Genomic DNA, 21148 nt, shown 5'->3' on the forward strand with positions numbered 1-21148 from the left:
TGAGACAAAAAACCTTCCGGGACGTAGATTATCATCAGAAAGTTAGGTCCACCTAGGCAAATTACATACATGACTTCATGTCTGCTAAGATTATTTACAGTTAATACATGCAGACTGGGTTTACAATCAAAAAGATCAAACTACTGATGATGGCAGGATGGCACGGACATGCTGATCAGGTGCTGCTTCCTTCTGTCAAGAAAAACGGGGTGCACTGCATGGGTAGTTGACCAGTAGGGGTCAACACATTCCATTCATCACTGGAAAACACCTTTTGCAAGTTTCTATGTTGGGAAAGCATAGATTGCAATGTCAAAAAATGAGTTGCAAATCTTGTGATGGCAGGCCTAATAATATCCCTGCCCCTTGTGCGTTTCCTCATTAGGCTCAAAATCCATGAGTGATTGTAGATATATTTTGTTATGCTTTTGGCATGCTCTACAGTGTTCTTGACCCAATCTATTTTGCCAATATCCTCAAGCATGAGGTCTATGCAATGTGCAGCACATGGGGTCCAAAAGATGGTTTTGTGTTTTTCCTCTAATATTTTACCAGCAAGAACATAGTTAGAGGCATTATCTGTAATGTTTTGAACAACATTAGCCACCTCCACCTCTTCAACAACCTCATCCAAAAGCTAAAACAAGAAGTGTGCATCTTTCACCCTATCAGATGCATCAACTGATTTTAGAAACATTGTTCCCTGTGGGCAAAAGATAAGAAATTTTATGATGGTCCGGTTCCTTTGATCAGTCCATCCATCTGACATGATGGTACATCCTGTTTTTTCCCATGAGATTTTGAAATCTTTCAAGTATTCATCGATGGAGGAAACTTCTTTCTGCAAAAGAGATCCCCTTAACTCATGCATAGTAGGGCCTTTGAAGCCCTTTCCAACAGAAAATATGGCATCAAACATAGGTTCATAATATGGTGAACGAGAAGCATTGAAGGGGATATCAACATCACACCACCATCTAGCTATGTAATCACAGGTTGTCTCTCTCAATTATTTCTTCCAAATGGTCATCTGAGGTGGGTTGCATATGACTTCTATTAGCTTGAGGACCATGTGCACTATCAGAGGGAGAGGAGGTTGTGAAGTAACTTTTGATATCACCCTTCTTTTTCATTTTACCCTTACCCTTTTCTTCAATAGACTCCAAAGAGGGAGGAACATAGCGAAAGGGGTTGGATGCATAAGCGCAAGGGATAGATGAAGAGGCCTCATAATCAAAATTGGGGTTGGAAGCCATCATTTGTTGTATACTCCTCTTCCTCCCAATTTCAGCCCCTATTTCTTTTTGCCTAACTTTTTCTTGCTCAAACTTCTCAAAGTTATCTAGCAACTCCTTCCTAATCTCCCCAATTTGTGTTGATGTTGCTTCACATGGAGTAATTTAGCCTCTAACACCAACCAAGTGTTGTTTCAGCCTACGAATGCCCCCTCCACCCCCTTAATTTTTCTATGACAAAATTTGCAATCATTTGATTATCAATCATTTCAGCATATGCCTAAACAGCGTCTTTCATTCTAGAAGCAATTTTCTGATATTTGGACTTGGAAATGAAAGGAAAAAAATTGAAATTTAAAAAAAAATGCTTCAATGTTCATTTCTTTTACAAAAAAGACTCTTTTCAATTTCTAGATTTGCACAAAAAAAACAAGCAAAAACAGATTTTAGAAGTGCAAAAAAAATTACCTCTAGGCACAAACCGCCTCCTCAATGCTGCTCCAATGGTTGCCCAAGAAGCTCCTCACTGCTGCTCCAATGATTGTCCAAGACTCCTCACTGCTACTCCAAAAACAAACTCCACAACTCTTCACAAATTCTCACACAAATGCAATGAGATAGTTGTAAGGAAATGTGAGGGGGTTGGGTGGCTTTTATAGGCTTGGGAGAGGTAAATGTCCTTAAAGATAACCTAAAACCAACTTAGAAGCAAGTTTGGGGTCCGTTTTTCCCTCCAAAAGGCATCGTTGGGCGTGTTTGGGCGTTGTTGGCCGGTTTAACTCAGGCTCGGCTGAGTCGGCTGGTTTGTTACCGAACTGGTCGAGTCGGTGACAAGCTCGACCGGTTCGGTAACAAACCGGCCACCGAACCGGTTTTTTTGCCGAAACGGACAGGCCAGGGGTATGTCTCGGTCGGCTCAGCCGATTTTTAAAATACTACGGCCACAGCAGCTCCTTAGGTGGAGACAATGGGACAACCAGCTGCTTTGAAGAACTCCTGCTCACAATGTCATGAACTTCTTTTCATTATCCAAGAGTCTTCATGTTTGGGACTTCTACATAGGGCACCAACCATCCATGAGTCAGCCACGTCATCATCGGGAAGTGATCCATCAGTCCATATCTGGACTTCCTTCATGCCATGTTTACTCAAGGATCTTTCATCCTACTACATGTGCATCGATGGTGGAAGACATCCATAGATCTTCCCCCGGCAGCGCTACGTAAACCCATGCCGGTATTTTTTCAAAAAATAAAGGAATGAACATTAAAATCAACATTACCTTTGTGATGGTCTTTCACCATGACATCTTCAAGTTCACATCACCATCCTGCATACATATCAACACATCTCCCAAAGATATCTACTATCAAGGGTCTCTTTCTTTTTCAGACTCCATCAAAGTCTTCATATCTTCCATGGAGATATCCTAGTCAACTCTTGGTCTATCGGATGTTGATTGCCTTTACCATGGTTGCATATTCCATGATCTCTTCCTTCCTTTCTTCACACATTTCATTCCCAGGAGCTTCCAATCAAAGTTCCTCAATTGTAGTCAACCACCTCATACTTCATATGAGGACATATTATGTTGATTTCATCTAGTGAATGTGTGACCCATGCATTCCTGCATCCCCTTGAGGGAGGAGATCCTTTCTTTTGATCATGCTCTTAAGATAGAGCATTGGTTCATGATATTTGCAACCATATGACATGACTTCCACAATATCAAATGTAAGCATACATACCTCATTTTTCCTTTGGGTCATCCAGACTTCCTACAGCAACTTTCTTGATTGAAAGAGCTTCAATCCCTTGATTTGCTTCATTTTTATATCATCATACCATCATTCCATGAATTTCACAAGTTTGGAATTCTTGATGAAACACTTGCTTCCCCTCATGATCGGTGAACATTTCAATGAAGACTCCATCAGAGAATCTTGAGGATCTAAAGGATCCCCATCAGCAAATGTTTCCTTTTGACAGATGTACGATGAACCTTGTACTAGATGATATTGCCACTTGTGTTTTCAATGAGATTCCCAAGAGCTATATCCCTAACTTCCATAGATTCTAACTGTCTTTCATGCTTCTCTATGATGATGTCCCGAGCTCTTGCTTTCAATGCTTCTATGATGCCTTGATGCATCCCATTATTTTACTTAGTGAATCATGATAGCCATATCTTAGAAGACTTAGGAACTTGAAAAGAACTTATGTGAGGAAGACTATCTCAATAGTGGAGATCTATTACTTCCACCTTCTTGGATTTTTTCTTTTCAGCTTCCTCCACTTCCTTGGTGATGTGGGCTTTTTCTCTTCCTCTTTTGTTATTGTCCTTCTTGAGCTTAGGGCAATCTCTCCTATAGTGCCCATATTCTTAACACCCATAACATTGTATTTTAAGTTTTAACCATGTTCTTCTTCTTCTTCTGAGAACCAAACTTTCCAAATTGTCCCTTTCTTTTTGACATAGCAACATAAGCTTGATTTTGCTCACCTGCTCCCACATCACATTTAGCCTTTAGTCTAGATTCTTCAACCTTGCACAGTGACCATAGATCCTGGAATGGAGTAGCTTCTTTCTTCCCATAAATACTTGAAGTAAAGTTACTCCACTCCTCTGGTAGTGTGTTTAATACAACTGTAGTCATTTCTCTATCAGACATGACTTCTCCCAGATCTTGTAGTTGATCCCAAATCTCAAATATCCTCATAAAGTATGAGGCCATTCCATCCTCCCTTGACATCTTTAGCTTGTAGAGTTCTTGCCTTAATTAGATGACTTCTCCAGTAGTGCTTACGAAATACAACTCTACCAGTTTTTCATAGATTTCTTTTGAAGTTTCAAGTTTAGATACAAATGGGATGAGGGGATCCTTGATGGATTCTAGGAGAATCCTTTGAGCCCTAACTTCCCCTTTCATATACTTGGCAAGAGCTTGAGCATCTTCCTTTCTTGGTTTAGTGATAGAACCTTTGACATGTTCCATAACTTCATTTTCAATGAGATTCAAATCTGTCATTTTCTTCCATGTAAGATAGTTTGAAACCTAAGTTGCACGAAACGGGGAAACGCGGAAGCGAAACGAAACGGGGAAGCGAAACGAAACGCGACCTCCCCAAATTTTGGAAACGGGGAAACGCGAATATATATAATAATATAATAATATATATATATATTAAAAACATTTAAAAATTATTAATATATATATGTGCAATCATAAAGCATTAATGATACATTTACTTAAACATTTTAACATTAAGATTAAATTTACATCACATTTACTCATGAGTCATCACATAATGAAAATAAAAATATAGGAACTGGAAAATCCAAAATCAGCCTTTATTTATATTAGTATATGAGGCTGCAAGTACAATAAAGACTATAAGGCTGCAAGAACTATAGAGACAAGTCACAAAAGACTCATAGAAACCCTAAAAAAAACCCTAAAAAAAAATTAAAAACAGCTTAGAAACCCTAAAAAAATTTAAAAACTAATTAGAATTTTTTTTTTAAAAACAAGTCATTTTTTTGGGGAAACGGGGCCCGTACGGCCTGGAAACGCGTTTCCGGCCGTACGGTACGCCGAAACGCGTTTCCGTTTCGTTTCCGGCCGGAAACGGACCCCTAGGCAACGTTTCCTGCAACTTAGTTTGAAACCCCAATCAATTTGTTGCTTTCCTTGCAAAAAGACATTTTAACAGATTCAGATGTGGACATAAATATACTTACTTGATAGGATGCTCCTTCTTCTTGTTGCTTTCTTGATGTTGATGATGTGATAAAGGATAGAAAACTTCTCCTTGATGAAGGTAGTTTTCTTCAAGAATGATCCTTGATCCCACAGAGAGTGAAATGACATCGCCTTTTGATCTAGCTTCCTTTGGATGAATAGTATTGAAAACACTTTAACTTGAGTAGATGTAGGGTTTTGGCCTTCTCCCTCTTGATGATGATCCCAATACTTCTTTATAGACTACTTTGATCTAGGGTTATGATGCTTCCTCTGACTTCAAGATGATCTTCACTTTGATGCCTTCCTTGAGATTTGATGCTTGAGTGTCCCTTGATAAGATGCCCTTCCTTGACTTAGTCACCTTTGCTCCGATACCATGTTGAGAAATCTAAGGCATTGCAATTAAGTGATTTCTCTTCTATTAGTAACTACTTGTGAATGCTTTTTACTTCTTTAGATTAGGATCTTCTTTTACTTAGGTTATTAGTGTTCTTCTTCATCAAACAGCTACCAATGCATAAACCATAAAGAGACAAGAGACACAGAATATAGGCTATCATCCAGGGCCAAAACCTCTCCCACTTGAGAGGAAAACCCGAACAAATTCTTCTTCTTATAGAGATTCCAATTGATGAATACCAAGACCAAGACCCTTGACCTATTTGCCACTCCAAGACCAAGACACAAGATCCTTAGTCAATGATAGTCAACCTTCAGCTCCTTCTTCCTTCTTGGATTCTTCTTCAACCTTGGCTTTCTTCTGCTTTAGACCTTCGGCCTTCTTGACTAGTCCTTCTTCCACTCCGGCTCCTTAGGAGGACTGCACTTCTCCTCGACTTCCACTACTACAACAGACTTCTCCTTGGCCTTTACTACTGCAACAAACTTACCTTCGGCCTTTACTGCTGCAACAGACTTCTCCTTCACTACTGCAACAGACTTACCTTCGGCCTTTACTATTGCAACAAACTTCTCATTTATTGTTGTAACATACTTCTTGTATAGAGGTTTTCTACCCTTAAAACAGTCCCAAAATACCCTTAAGAACTTCGCTCTTCCCTTTTGTTACTTCATTGGTCTTTAGGCTTCCTCCCTGTAGTTCACACTTCAGACTGTATGATGACCAAATCTTTGAAATTTTTCTCTAAAATGGAATACGAACAACCCTATTTATAGTTGTTTCCCATCAAAATAAGACGACATGACATGATTGTGAGCTGACATGTCTATTTGAGAGATTATATTATTCTTTTGAAGTCAACTTGAAGAAGGTGATTTTGTCTTGGTCTTGGATGGCTTTCTAACTTATTTAAGGACTTATATAAATATATAACATGCCCAAGAAGGGTCCTTCATACATGACATAGACTCAAATTGACTTTTATGACTAGATGACAAATCCTAAAGACTCACAAAGGGAGCCATCACTAAAATAAAATTCCTTGCTCATGAAACCCATGAGACAAGCAATACAATAATAATTTTATTTTTCTTCATTTCATCAATTACATAAAATTACAATTACACGTGTCATTATGAAGACTGAACGTAGTTACACTTTTCAACATTTAGCACTTCAAAACCTACACGGAACAACCCTCAAACATATGCCAGCTCTGCCCTAAACTCAGTCTACCTCAAGGCACTAAAAAAGACCCAAAACTCACATCCTTCTTCTCTTGAACAGACTCCTATAGTGGTTGCGGCTACCTCAAACAATATGCCCCTTCTCTGTGAAGAATTTTGCTCTTTTGATGTGCTATATATATTCTGATCCAAGCTCTAATACCATGTAGAATTCCACGAAATTATGATCTACTAGTATGAACAATCTGAAAACAAATTTTCTTTTCACATAGCCACAGAATTTCTTTACCAAATAGCAGCAAAAGAGAACAGAAATAAAAGCACATTCACACAATAATACACATTATTTTTCTAGGGAACCCAACTGGAAAAACCCTCTGCTTGATGAGAATTTTATTGATAGAAAAACTGAGCAATTGATCTCTTACAATACATTGTTTCAATATGGAAACAACCTAGTTTTCCTGCCTTGAACCAGCATTCAAACCCTTGCAAGGTCGTTTATCTCTGCTGCCCTCAACCAATCTATGCACAAGCTTCTCTTGCACACTCTTCCTCTCACAAGCTCCACACACAAACTTGTGCTTCCTATTGCTTGGTCTCACCAACTCGTGCTCACCAAAACAATGATTAAAATTGTGCCTCTATTCTTTCTTTTAAAGGCAATTCAAATGGTTAAAATTAGTGAATTATATGTTTAGAAAGTCGAACTAGTGCTTTTCTAGTTAACAACAGTGAACACAACTTGTTAACTAGTTCCTCTTAAAATTTAGGAGGCTAACTCCACTTGTTCTTTCAGTTTCCAAACTAACTCATACTTGAAAATCAAGAACTTGACTTTCAATTTTGAACACATCAGTTAACCACCTCATGCACTCCTAATTTTTAGGGAAACCCCTAAATTTTAGGACCTCAACCATGCACAAAAAGGAACTCGACTTTGACTCCTTGAATTAAGGCACAAATCAAGGAATCCCTTTTCTTGCTAATTTCAACACTATAATGAAGGTGACCATATCTTCTATGCCATAGCTCACTTGTATTGATTTCATCATGCACTAGGGCTTGAGTTCATAAACTCACAAGTCTATACAATCTTCCTTCATGAATCCCAATAACCCTAGCATCATCTATACTAGAGCCCTTGGACCATACAAGTACTTTTCCATCCACAAAAGTTATTTTATCTCCTTTATCTTCCAAACAAGAAATAGAGACAAGATTCTACATATAGAACATTGTTGAGATACACATTGTTACCAGATTCCAACTTTATGGATGCCTTTCCAACTCCTTTGACTACATAGCTATGATTGTCTCCAAGCTCTACCCTTTGGGACAGCCTCTTTTCCATCATGCTAGTAAGATTTCCACGGTCTTCGGTCATATCTCTTGATGCACCACTATCTACCAGCCACATATTGTCATCATCTGTAATGGAACCTGTTAGAGTGGAAAAGTTAAAGAAATATTTGTCACCTTTAGCCTTCTTTGGATGCTCATCTTCAACATCAATTGTGGAAGCATGTTGTTTTTTTGAAAATTCCTACACTCTGAAGGAACCCCTACTGCAGCAAATCTAAATCTACTTCACCTACTTGATTGTTTAACATACATTATCAAATTCTTCCTCTGAATATTGAAGCAAATTACTTCTACAACCTACACTAATTAAATATTTGATCTCATGAAACAGAAAATAGGAAAGAACAAGATACATAGGACACACTTATTTTGGACACAATAGTCCTCGGAAAAACCCAATGCGAGAAAACCAGTGTAGCAGATCTGAGGGTTTATTATTATGCAGGAGAAATATCTAAATACAAATCAAGGATGCTCATCTAGCAATCCTTTATAGAGAAAATACTGGCGGAAAATCTGAGTGAGTTTTACCTCACTTCACCCAGCAGAATTCCGACTGATCCAGCACAAGACTGGCTAACCCCGGCTATTTCTGCGCTGGCTCTGCGTCAGCCCTGCATCACCTTCTCTGCCCTCTGCGTTATCTCTCCCTGTTGTTCCGGCAATTTTGTCAGTTCCCGGCAATTTTGGATTCTACCTGACAGGCATCATTTCTACATCAGCTCTCCCGGCTACTACATTGCCTCTGCGTAACGTCTCCTGCCTACTACGCTGCCTCTACATAACCTCTCGCAGTTGTTCCAACAGTTCCCGATAGTCTCGGTTGTTCCGGAAATTCTGGATTCTGTGTGACAGACAGCTTTTCTGTGTCAACTCTCCTGGCTACTGCGTTGCCTCTTTGCAAGCTCTCAACGATTCTCTGTTCTATATTTTCCAAAAAGTCCTTCTCCCGGATTCTCTCTGCCCCTCAGCTGCAAGATCTCCCCAATCGATTTTCCTCCAAAGAACTTCTCACCTCAAAAAATCGATTTCCTCAATCTCTATGTGTGTGTTTCTAAATGAACCTCAAGCCTCCATTTCATATTTTTCCTGTTGAGTCTTCAACGGCCGAGATTAAGTCTCTAATCAACGGCTAAGATTAAAACATGATTTGATCCACCTTCTAGATCATTCTCACCCATGTTTTGATTAATACCCATTAATATTTTAATTTCCCTAAGTTTAGACGTAGGAACTCCATTAAAAATATTAATTATTTTAATAAAATACAATTCGGGTGGAATTTCACCAAACGGTTTTTGGGTTCTTTAGAACTCATGTTCCTTAGCCTCTCCACCAATTTACAATGCTAGATCACTTTCAATGCTACCAAAAACTAACACTTCCTCTTAGCGAGGAATGTGCTCTAGCAACAATGTCCACCCGCATGCTGCTCTGTTTCTGAAGCACCTCCTTTCTGCACTATTGCTGCCACCAACATTGTGTTGCTGCTACTACTGTATTGTTGCCCATGACACTAACACTGCCACTGTTGCATCTATACTACAGCTCCCTCTCAAACGCTACATCTGCTATGCTGCTAGCACTGCCACTGTTAACACTGCATCCGTACTGCAATTCAGTTGCTAAGAGAAGCAAAGTAAAAAACATCCAAAATTAGTTGAACTTAACTATGTTCAACATAATACAATGAATGTTGGAACCTGACTATTGTTGATTCTGACCCTCTAAATCTTCTACGCTGTTGCTGACACCTGCACTGAGCCAACTGCACTGCTGCCAACCTTACTCTGTGTTGATCAGTTTCTGGTCCCCAGCTACCGCATCTATCCTCCAAACAAACCACTGCAACATCTAACACTAAGTCCATCTGCTACCGCTGAATCTTGGGCTCCCGTAGCAAAGAATTGATCCAAGAGGTGGACTCCTCAAGGATCCTGCCCACATGTAGTCCTCCCGACTACAGCTCAATATCACCCCATCTCCCTCCTGGAGATGCGTGGGCACTCATGGCAAAATCGTCCTGGTCAATTTTTGCTAAAGCAGCCTTAGGATCATGTTTTTCATCCTTGTGCTTTTTTTTCAAAGGACACTGGGATGCATAGTGGCCCATTTCGCCACAACTGAAACATTTCACCTTCAAAATGTCCTTTCGCTTCGGCTTCTACTATCCCTTCGATGCTAGAGCTGCGTTCTCCTCCTCCTTCTTCGTCTTTGTGCCACTCCCACTGCTACCATTGAGGTTGACCTTCACTAGGTCCCTCCTTAACTCCTCCTGTTGAAGAGCCGCCCACATCTCCTCCCATGAAGGTAGTTTTTCTCAGCCCAATATGCTTTGAACGAAAACTTGCCATTCATCCGAGACCCCATTCAGGGCTATCCTCACCATTGCGGTTGGCTGAGGAGTGGACCCCACTGCAACAAGCTGGTCTCTAGTGTCCTAAAGATGTTGAAGATAGAGGTTCACCCCTTCTTCTTTCTGCATCAAATTCTGTAGCAACTTCTGCTCCAAATACATATTTTGTTGTTCGGAAGAGCCTTATACAAAGAAGACAAGGCTTCCCACATTTCTCGGGCTGTATCCTTGCCCACATGATCTCGAACTCCATCAAGAATGAGCCTCTTTGCCTTCCCCTGCTCGGCCTTGTACTTCTTCTTTTGATCGTTGTCAGCAGGAACAGCTACAACACTATTGACGTAGGTCTCAAGATCATGTTCCTCCAGAACAGCTAAGATTTTGGTCTTCCATATGACATAGTTGGAAGCTCCTTCCAACCTGTTGGAATTTCTAAGTTTAACCCGTTAGAAATTCTTCTTGTGCTATATGATTTATTTCTTCCTACTTGTTCAATTACTTAACAAGTTATTTACCATGTAAATACTGAAAATAAATACAAGCACAGTATCAACACATACAGATCATCAACTGAAAGTAAACAAAAACACAAGTGACACCGTTGTTTTTGGACTAATGTCCCCGGAAAAACCCAATGCGGGAAAACTGGTGCAGCTATTCAGAGGGTTTTATTATTATGCAGTTTCATAATACAACTTGGGTGCCAGAAATGGCTCACCCAAAGGAGAATGCCCTCGGCAATAGTACCTCTCAATCAGAGACAGTTATTCTAGCTAAATCACCAGATGAACGATCCCACAACAACAATGTAGCGTCTATTGCTCTGTGTCACTCTGATAGGGACTGCATCACCCTCTCCGTCTCTCCAGCTCCCTGTATGTCCCATGAAATTCTCCCAGCGCTGCCTCTAGGCTTTACGTCAGCCTCTCTGGCCTAGTGTCAGCCTCTCTAGTCTAGCCTCAGCCTCTCTAGGCTCTACGTCAGCCTCTGGAGCCTCTGCGTCTCACACGCTGGCCCTCTCTGGATCTGCGCAGCACCTGGCTGCCTCTGCGTGGCCTCTGGTTGCCTCTGCGTCAACCTCTCCCGGCTTCTGCGCTAATTCTCTTGGTACTAACTCTGCCTCTCTGCTATGTATTCACTGCCCCTCAGCTGCAACTCTGATCACTCACTCAATTTCCTCAGCAAACCCTACCCCAGAAAATCGAGTTCTTGATCTCTCTTGGTGTGTTTTCCAACTGACCCTCAAGCCTCCTCTTATACTTTTCTCGTTGGTCCATCAACGACCGAGATTAAATCTCTAATCAACAGCTAAGATTAGATTTGGCTTGATCCATGACTTTTGGACCATTCTAACCCAATTTTATATTAATTCACATTAATATTTTATTTTTCCTAAGTTTAGACTTAGGAACTCCATTAAAAATATTAATTATTTTAATATCTCCCAAACTGGTTAGATTCTACCCTGAACTCCATTAAAAATAATATATATTTTAATATCTCCCAAACTGGTTAGATTCTACCCAAACCATTTCTGGGTCTTGGAGATTTCATGTGCTTTAGCCTCTCCACCAATTTTTATGGCTAGAGCACATCTGATGCTACCCCAAATCACCACTCCTTTTAGTGAGGAATGTGCTCTAGTAATACTGCTCACTAAGTATCACCCTGATCATCTAGCATCGGTCCCTGTGTTGATGCTAGGCCTCCCCGCCCAACATCCTCTGCACTGTTGCATCATGTACTGCTACCCATGGCCCTGCCATTGTTGCATCTATACGGCAGCTCCCTCTATATCCATGTTGCTGCCCATGGCCCTGCCACTACCATTGTTGCATCTGCACTGCATCCCCTCTCATCATGCTGCATCGTGCTGCCCATAGCACTGCCACTGCTAACCACTGCACTGCAACTCAGTTACTGAGAAGTAAGCAATTGATCCTCCCAATTCTGACACCTCTGTCAGGCTAAAAACACTCTCGATGCTGAAGCTCCCTCTGTTGCTGACAAGTGCTCCCACTACTGACCTTTGCGTTGCTGCAACAACTCCATGCATCTCGCACTGCTGCCCCACGCTGTCCCGGGACTCCTGCACTATAGCACTCTCTATTGCTCCATCCACATCCGTCTCTACCGACATCTGCCAGTCCTACTACTCCTCTTCGGAGCTCCTGTAGCCAAGTATAATCCAAGAGGTTGGGTACCTCGAGGATCCTGCCCCTCATCGTCTGTAGTCTGTCTGACTACAGCTCGATGTCTCCCCACTTCCTCTCAAGTGGCGCATGAGCACTCATGGCACAGTCGTCATCTGTCTCCACTTATTTCTCTGCCCTCGCTAGCGCTGCCTTGGTTTCAAAAGCCTCTCCCTTGCTCTTCTTCCTTGGACACTAGTTCGCATAGTGACCCAGTTCCCCACAGTGGAAGCACTTGACCTTGGAGAGGTCCTTCTTCTTTCATTTCTCCTACTTTCCCGCAAATGCTAGAGCAGCATCCTCCTCTTCCTCTTTCTTGATTCTGACCCACTTACCGCTACTCGCTACCTTGGTTAGCCGTCTGATCTCTTCTTGATGAAGAGTCGCCCACAGTTCCTCCCAATCTGGAAGGTTCAACCTGCCCAGTAAGCTCTGGACAAATACTTCCCAGTCCTCTGAGACTGCGTTCAATGTGGTCCTCACCAACATCTCTTCATCCGGTGTGGCCCCTATGGAAGTTAGCTAGTCCCGGAGCTCTATGAATCGCTCGAGGAAGATATCTATCTGCTCTCCCCTCGGCATCTGGTATGATCGCAACTGATTTTCTAGAAGCATCTCCCTCTGCACGGAAGTATGTTGATACAACTTCTTCAGGGCATCCCACATCTCATTTGTTGTATCGTTCTCAGCAATATGTGTTACCACATCCTTGACCCTGTCAAGGATGATGCACTTAGCCCTGGCCATTGCCTCTTCATACTTCTCATTTTCAACCGGGTCAACTGGGATCGCCATCGTTTTCAAGGCAAAGTGCTTGATGCAATACCTGTCTAGAATGGACAAGAACCTGGCCTTCCAGACTACGAAGTTGGAAGCTCTGTCAAGTCTATCCTAATCTCTCAGCCCATTCACTGCCATTTCGCTACTCCTCTTTCGAGTCTCTCTACTTCCCTCCTAGAAATCCTCAGATCAACTCCTGCTCAGTCTCTCAACTTCCCGTTTGGAAGTTCTCGGTTTGACTCCCTCTGAGCCTCGATTTCCCTTTTGGAAACCCCTTTGCCAATGTCGAGATGCCCCACTTCGATCGCTTGTGCAACTGCACCACTGATTCGGATTTCTTGGCTAGAAATCCTCGGCAGCAACTCCCTCCACCTTGGTCTTGCCCTGTTAGGTATTGTTCTGACCACAGTACCCCTCCAGCTTCGCTCCGCAACTCACCCACAACCTCCTATGCCTCAGCAATCTGAAGGTCTTAGGCTTTAGCCTCTAGGCTCTGCTCAATCCCGACACCAACAAAATCTGCACCTCCTGGCCCGAACTGATGACGCAGGCTCTCTACATCACCCCTTCCTTGCTACTTTCTGCTAGGAACAACTTCTATCACTTGGTACAGATGTTTCTGCTGCTATTGCTCTGCTCGGCTGATGCCTTCAGTTATCCTGTGATCTGCAACCATGCTCTGATACCATGTTGGAATTTCTAAGTTTAACCCGTTAGAAATTCTTCCTGTGTTATCTGATTTATTTCTTCCTACTTGTTCAATTACTTAACAAGTTATTTACCATGTAAATACTGAAAATAAATACAAGCACAGTATCAACACATACAGATCATCAACTGAAAGTAAACAAACACACAAGTGACACTGTTGTTTTCAGACTAATGTCCCCGCAAAAACCCAATGCGAGAAAACCGGTGCAGCTATTCAAAGGGTTTTATTATTATGCAGATTCAGAATACAACCTGGGTGCCAGAAATGGCTCACCCAAAGGAGAATGCCCTCGGCAGTAGTACCTCTCAGTCGGAGACAAATATTTCGACTAAATCACCGAATGAACGATCCCACAGCAACAATGCAGCTTTTGTTGCTCTGCGTCACCCTCTCCGGCTCTCCAGCTCCTAGTCTGTCCCACGAAATTCTCCCAACGCTGCCTCTAGGCTCTACGTCAGCCTCTCTGGCCTAGCATCAATCTCTCTGGTCCAGCCTCAGCCTCTCTGGTCCAGCCTCAGCCTCTCTTGGCTCTGTGTCAGCCCCTGGAGCCGCTGCGTCTCACACACTGGCCCTCTATGGCTCTGCACAGCTCCTGGCTACCCTTGCGTGGCCTCTAGCTAGCTCTGCGCAGCTCCTGGCTACCCTTGCATGGCCTCTAGCTGGCTCTGCGTCAACCTCTCCCGGCTTCTGCGCTGATCCTCCCAATACTAACTCTGCCTCTTTGCTATGTATCCACTGCCCCTCAGTTGCAACTCTGATCACTCACTTAATTTCCTCAGCAAACCCTGCCCCAGAAAATCGAGTTCTTGATCTCTCTTGGTGTGTTCTCCAACTGACCCTCAAGCCTCCTCTTATACTTTTCTCGTTGGTCCATCAACAACCAAGATTAAATCTCTAATCAACGGCTAAGATTATATTTGGCTTGATGCATGACTTTTGGACCATTCTAACCTAGTTTTATATTAATTCACATTAATATTTTATTTTTCGTAAGTTTAGACTTAGGAACTCCATTAAAAATATTAATTATTTTAATATCTCCCAAACTGGTTAGATTTTACCCAAACCATTTCTGGGTCTTGGAGATCTCATGTGCTTTAGCCTCTCCACCAATTTTCATGGCTAGAGCACATCCGATGCTACCCCAAATCAACACAACCTGTCCTAATCTCTGAACGCATGCGATGCCATTTCACCCAACTGTCGAACTAACTCCTCTAGTCACTACTTAGCATTGCTCAATTGCTCAGCAAGTGATAAATTCAAACTTTCTGGCAGAAAGTTTTCTGAAGAGCAAATTCCCCTTCTACGTGTCTTCGTTCTTTTCCATCGGATTTCTACCCCAGCGGAAACTGCGCCCTTCAAGCACTGCGTTGAGGCTTTGCGCCATACCCTCTGCCTCTGCAAGATCATGAACTGGAAATCGTACCTTTTTGTCATCTCTTTCAAAGAGAGATTTCCTCGAATATGCTTCCCAGCAAGGATTGCGCAATCCCTTCAAGGGGATTCGAATTGCTGCCAAGTGTAGCTTTTGACCTCACTGCTCAGCACTTGATCTTCTCTTCCTGTTTCAAAATCAATGCTCTGATACCATGTGAAAATTCCTACACTCTGAAGGAACCCCTACTACAACAAATTTGAATCTACTTCACCTACTTAATTGTTTAACATACATTATCAAGTTATTCTTCTGAATACTGAAGCAAATTACTTCTGCATCCTACACTAATTAAATATTTGATCTCATGAAACAGAAAACAAAGCAAAGAACAAGATACATAGGATACACTTATTTTTGGACACAATCGTCCCTAGAAAAGCTCAATGCGAGAAAACCGGTGCAGCAGATCTGAGGGTTTATTATTATGCAGGAGACATATTTGAATACAAATCAAGGATGCTCATCTAGCAATCCTTTACAGAGAAAACACTGGCGGAAAATCTGAGTTTTACCTCACTTCACCCGGCAGAATTCTGGCTGATCCGGCACAACACTGGCTAACCCCGACTATTTCTGCGCTGGCTCTGCGTCACCTTCTCTGCCCTCTGCGTCAGCTCTCCCAGATGTTCTGATAGTTCTTTGCAATTCCGATTCTTTCGATAGTTCTGGATTCTGCGTGACAGACAGCTTTTTTGCAATCAGCTCTCCCGGCTACTACGCTGCCTCTGCGTTAGCTCTCCCGACTGTTCCGACAGTTGCCGATAGTCTCGGTTGTTCCGGCAGTTCTGGATTCTGCGTGACAGTCAGCGTTTCTGCGTCAGCTCTCCCGGCTACTACGCTACCTCTCTGCAAGCTCTCTTTGTTCTGTATTTTCCGAAAAGTCCTTCTCCCGGATTCTCTTTGCCCCTCAGCTGCAAAATATCCGCAATCGATTTTCCTCCTGAGAACTTCTCACCTCAAAAAATCGATTTCCTCAATTCTTTGTGTGTGTTTCTAAATGAACCCCAAGCCTCCATTTTATACGTTTCCTATAAAGCCTTCAACGACTGAAATTAAATCTCTAATCAACGGCTAAGATTAAAACATGACTTGATCCGTGATCATTCTCACCCATATTTTGATTAATACCCATTAAAATTTTAATTTCCCTAAGTTTAGACTTAGGAACTCCATTAAAAATATTAATTATTTTAATAAAATACAATCCAGGTGGAATTTCACTAAATAGTTTCTAGGTTCTTTAGAACTCATGTGCCTTAGCCTCTCCACCAATTTTCAAGGCTAGAGCACTTCCGATGCTACCAAAAACTAACAGTTCTCCCTTTCTTTTTTTGTTGTTAGCCACCTTAGAACAATCCCTCTTAAAATGTCCAAATTTCTGACAACCATAACATTGAATCTTTGACATGTCCTTCTTCTTTTTGGAAGACTTCTTATGTTGAGAGCCAAACTTCTTCTTTCCTTCGTTCTTGAAGAGAAATACAAATGCTTGAGAAGCTTCTTTCTTCTTGTCTCTTAACACAAGCCTTGATTCTTCTTGAGCACAAGATGTCCATAGTTGTTCAAATGAAGAAGCTTCCTTCCAGGTGCATATACCTGCTACAAATGCATCCCATGATCTAAGAAGACCATTGAGTGTTGTAGTCACAAATTCTTGATCAGGAACAAATTCTCCAATTACTTGAATTTGGTCTCTTATTTTTGAAATCCTTACGAAGTATGAAGCCACTGTGTCGTCATTTGTCATCCTTATATCATGAAGTTCATTCTTCAAACTCATGGATTGACCAACATTCTTGATAGTGTATAGACTAGTTAAGGCATTGTACATTTCTTTGAAGTATCATGCTTTGCAATGTAGGGGCTTAGATGATCTCTAATGGAGTCCACTATAAGACTGATGGCAATGATGTCATCCTTCTTAAACTTCTTTTTCCCTACAACATCTGCAGGTTCTACCACCTTCCCTATTATAATATCCAAAACCTTGTTCTTAGCAAGAATAAGGTCAATTCTAAGTTTCCAAGCTCTGAAGTTTCAGGCTCCTTCCAACTTATTCTCAAAGTTCATGGAAGAAGCCATGGATGAAAATCAACAAGAAGGACTTCAATAAAGTGATCTTCTATGGTTTCTTCAAAAGTGATCTCAACATTCCTTTCTTCACCAAAGCTCTGATACCATGTTGATTTTCTTCGTGCAATAGAGACTAGGACAGTATTTCTGAAAATTTGACAATCAATTTTGATGTTGATCTTCTTTTAAGTTATTAGCACAGTGTTTCTAAAAAACTGATAATTACTTTTGATGTTGATCTGTGTTTAAGTTATTTCAATATATCATTCAGTAATTATACTTCAGAAATTCAACCATACAAGAAGAGATCACAATGCACAAAGAGAAGACAAGATTTAACCTAGGAAAACCCACCAAGGAGAAAAACCCAACAACCATTTTCAATAGAGAAATTCTTTTGTTCAATAAGAGACACACCTAGACATATGGTCAAACCTAGTCAACCCCTCCAAGTCAAGCCTCCCAATCTGATCCAGAATTTCTGCCCCTTGCAAATTATGTGAACTTCCTGTGACTCACGCACCCTTCCTATTACTCATGCGGACTTCCTGTTACACATGCACACTTCTTGTTCCTCGCGTGGACTTCCTATTACACATGCACACTTCCTATTCCCCACGCAAACTTCGTACTACTGTAATGTCCCTTCTTAAATTATTTTCAAACAGGATTAATTTCTACATTTTGGGGCTGATTTTGGGGGTGATGGGGCCCATTCGATTTTATTACAAGGCCAGACTTAGCAGAAGTTATTTCGATGTGGTTAATTTGTACGTGGAGGCCACCCACACTAGGAGAATACACATTCCCTAGTTCGATTTGCATGGAGGGGAAATCGAAGGTTAAGTGAGGGACCCACGATAGAGGGAAAATAGAGGGAAAAGTGCTCCACAAAATCTATATAAGGAAGGCAACTCTCCTCATTTCAGCGTCTTATCTTTTGACATATTGAACTAAATCTTAGTTGCTTGAGCTACTCAGCTGGGTTACTGTGTTTTTTAGCACACTGTCAATGTCGAGATACCCCACTCCGATCGCTTGTGCAACTACACCACTGATCCAGATTTCTTGGCTAAAAATCCTCGGCAACAACTCTCTCCACCTTGGTCTTGCCCTGTTAGGTATTGTTCTGACCACAGTACCCCTCCATCTTCGCAACGCAACTCACCCACAGCCTCCTATGCCTCAGCAATATGAAGGTCTTAGCCTCTAGGTTCTGCACAATCCCGGCACCAACAAAATCTGCACGTTCTGGCCCGAACTGATGATGCAGGCTCTCTGCGTCACCCACCATTAAAACAGCATAATTTTCTACCATTAAAACAGTTTGTACGTCTCTTGATGTCTATCAGCCCCCAATAGATCCATGGTTTAGATAGATCTAAGCTGATCAAAATAATAATATATTTTCACAGTAATAATATTAAGTCTTTTTGAAGTGTTGATGAAATATAATAACACCTGATTAGATCCATTTTAACTTGGGATTTATTAAAAATCCAGTTGTGTCAAATCCCTCAAAGCACAAATTTTCCTCAATTTTTTCCACCATTAAAACAGCATAATTTTTCCACCATTAAAACAGCATAATGTTTCTACCATTAAAACAGTTTGTACGTCTCTTGATGTCTATCAGCCCCCAATAGATCCATGGTTTAGATAGATCTAGGCTGATGAGTATTACCGTTATATTTTTATGTTTAATGGTATCTCTTTTTTACATTGAATTCTTTATGTGGGTTGTCAAATTATCAAAATGAACCGAAGATTCACAGTTGACATATCGAGCTGAGGGCATCCATAAACATTAATGAGATAGAGGTCCCGAATGCCAGTGTGGATTTAGGCATTAAAAAAAAAATTATATTGTTTTGGGTTTTATAAGTGCATTTGCCACATTTTCAGTGAGTTACTAACACATTTTGTGTTTTTTCATTCTCATACAATCATCCCATGTTTCCAAGCAAGACCAAAGAGAAAATCAGGCGGCAGAAAGATTTGAGATGCTAAAACATGGGAACGATGTATAGGCTTAAAGCTACCTTGCAAGTGCATATTTCTCATTTTCAGCTAAAATACAATCATCAAAAACATAGCCTAGAAGAGCCTTTCCCATAAATACGAGTGGAGAATATATGCGATAGAAGTCTAACCTTATGTATGTCAATGCAAGGTCTGAAACGCACTGCGCACCTAGCTGGCTCAAGTGAGGTTTCTGCATTGAATCCACAGAAAAATCCAACGATTTCAGAGAAGAAAGCAAATAAGTTGAATCCAATTCAACATGACGAGCACTGGTTGATGATAAATATACCAGTCTTCGTGGATAACCTATGGGAAGTGAGCAACTGCTGCTTCTGCTTCTTGTTCAAGTTGAAGTAGGCATTGCCCTTGCCGAAGACAGAAGTCGGATGAATATGTGAACAGAAATGTGTATCATACAAAAAACGAGAGTGGCAGGAGCCACTTGCTGCCTCCATCAATTCCTTTACGCCCACAACACAATGTGACAGGTTTCTGGTCGACAGGCTTGAGAGAGCGTTTTACTCGTAACTGGATATAGAGCTTTCAGTTTGTGTTTATTCACCTGCCTATTTTTTAATCAAAATCGACATGCCCGACGTGCCCATTGCTCAACTGTAAGTAGATTTATGAGGAAGAGGGTATGAAAGATGTATGGTAAGATTATGATACTTAAAATAATAATATTTGAAGTGTGCAAATTTTAAATAATAATAATAATAATAATTAATTATTAATCTGTCAAATTATATAAAAATAAAAATAAATTATTAATTATTATTATTATTAATTAAATTAGGTTAGATTTATTTTAATTTTGGATCTATAAAGTGCAGAGAGGGATCAAATTTCTCTCGATGCAAATTATTTTTCAAGTTTTGCATTTAAAAAAAGTTTGTGCCTAAAAGATTTTATCTCTCTAGGCACTCGATAGATCACAGTTAATGTGAATGTAGGCTCATAAGTTGATTTGTATTTAAAAGTAAATTTATTCTAGCATGGATATTTCCACTGTTAATAAATTGTTGTTGATGAAGACTTCTCGAGAACTGCATGTTGTGATCATATGTTTGAACCCTTCACCCATCTTCAATAAGCTTCAAGTCCCTGAAGATGAGTGAAGGGTTCACCCGAAACATTGGGTAAACATATGAGCAACACACAGTTCTCGAGAAGTCTTCATCAACAAGTAAATTTATTGATAAAAAACAATAATTAACATATGTTATGTAAGTCTTTTAAATGTATTATATTTATATAGATTGTATAGTTTTAGTGGGTTTAATGATTATGAATGTGTTTCTTCCTAAGAAGTCGCAAGTTTAAATCTAGAGAGGGAAAATTATGTACAATTCTATATGTTGTGATCATACGTTTGCCCAACGTTTCGGGTGAACCCTTCACCCATCTTCAATAAGCTTCAAGTCTCTGAAGATGGGTGAATGGTTCACTCGAAATGTTAGGCAAACGTATGATCGCAACACACAGTTCTCCAGAAGTCTTCATCGACAAGTAAATTTATTGATAAAAATAATAATTAACATATATTATGTAAGTGTTTTAAATGTATTATATTTATATAGATTGTATAGTTTTAGTGGGTTTAACGATTAAGAATGTGTTTCTTCAAGGAAAGTCA

The 21148-nt window shown here is 40.7% G+C and overlaps 1 protein-coding gene across 1 annotated transcript in view; it reads right to left on the minus strand.

The window, feature by feature from the left end:
- APG10 (Aldolase-type TIM barrel family protein) overlaps positions 1–20157 on the minus strand; it is a 354245-nt gene extending 334088 nt beyond the window's left edge. Inside the window, exons 1-2 of the mRNA XM_089447057.1 lie at positions 19802–20157; positions 19641–19702 (exon numbers count right to left, since the gene is read on the minus strand). Coding sequence (XP_089303183.1) covers positions 19641–19702; positions 19802–19967 — 228 coding nt within the window. The 5' untranslated portion in view covers positions 19968–20157. The remainder of the gene's footprint in view (positions 1–19640; positions 19703–19801) is intronic.
- Between the last annotated feature and the right edge of the window lie 991 nt (positions 20158–21148).

This window comes from Pinus tabuliformis, chromosome X, assembly GCF_031772625.1.
Source record: "Pinus tabuliformis cultivar Carrire ecotype Pingquan chromosome X, CPIR1, whole genome shotgun sequence".
In the NCBI taxonomy this organism is placed as follows: domain Eukaryota; kingdom Viridiplantae; phylum Streptophyta; class Pinopsida; order Pinales; family Pinaceae; genus Pinus; species Pinus tabuliformis.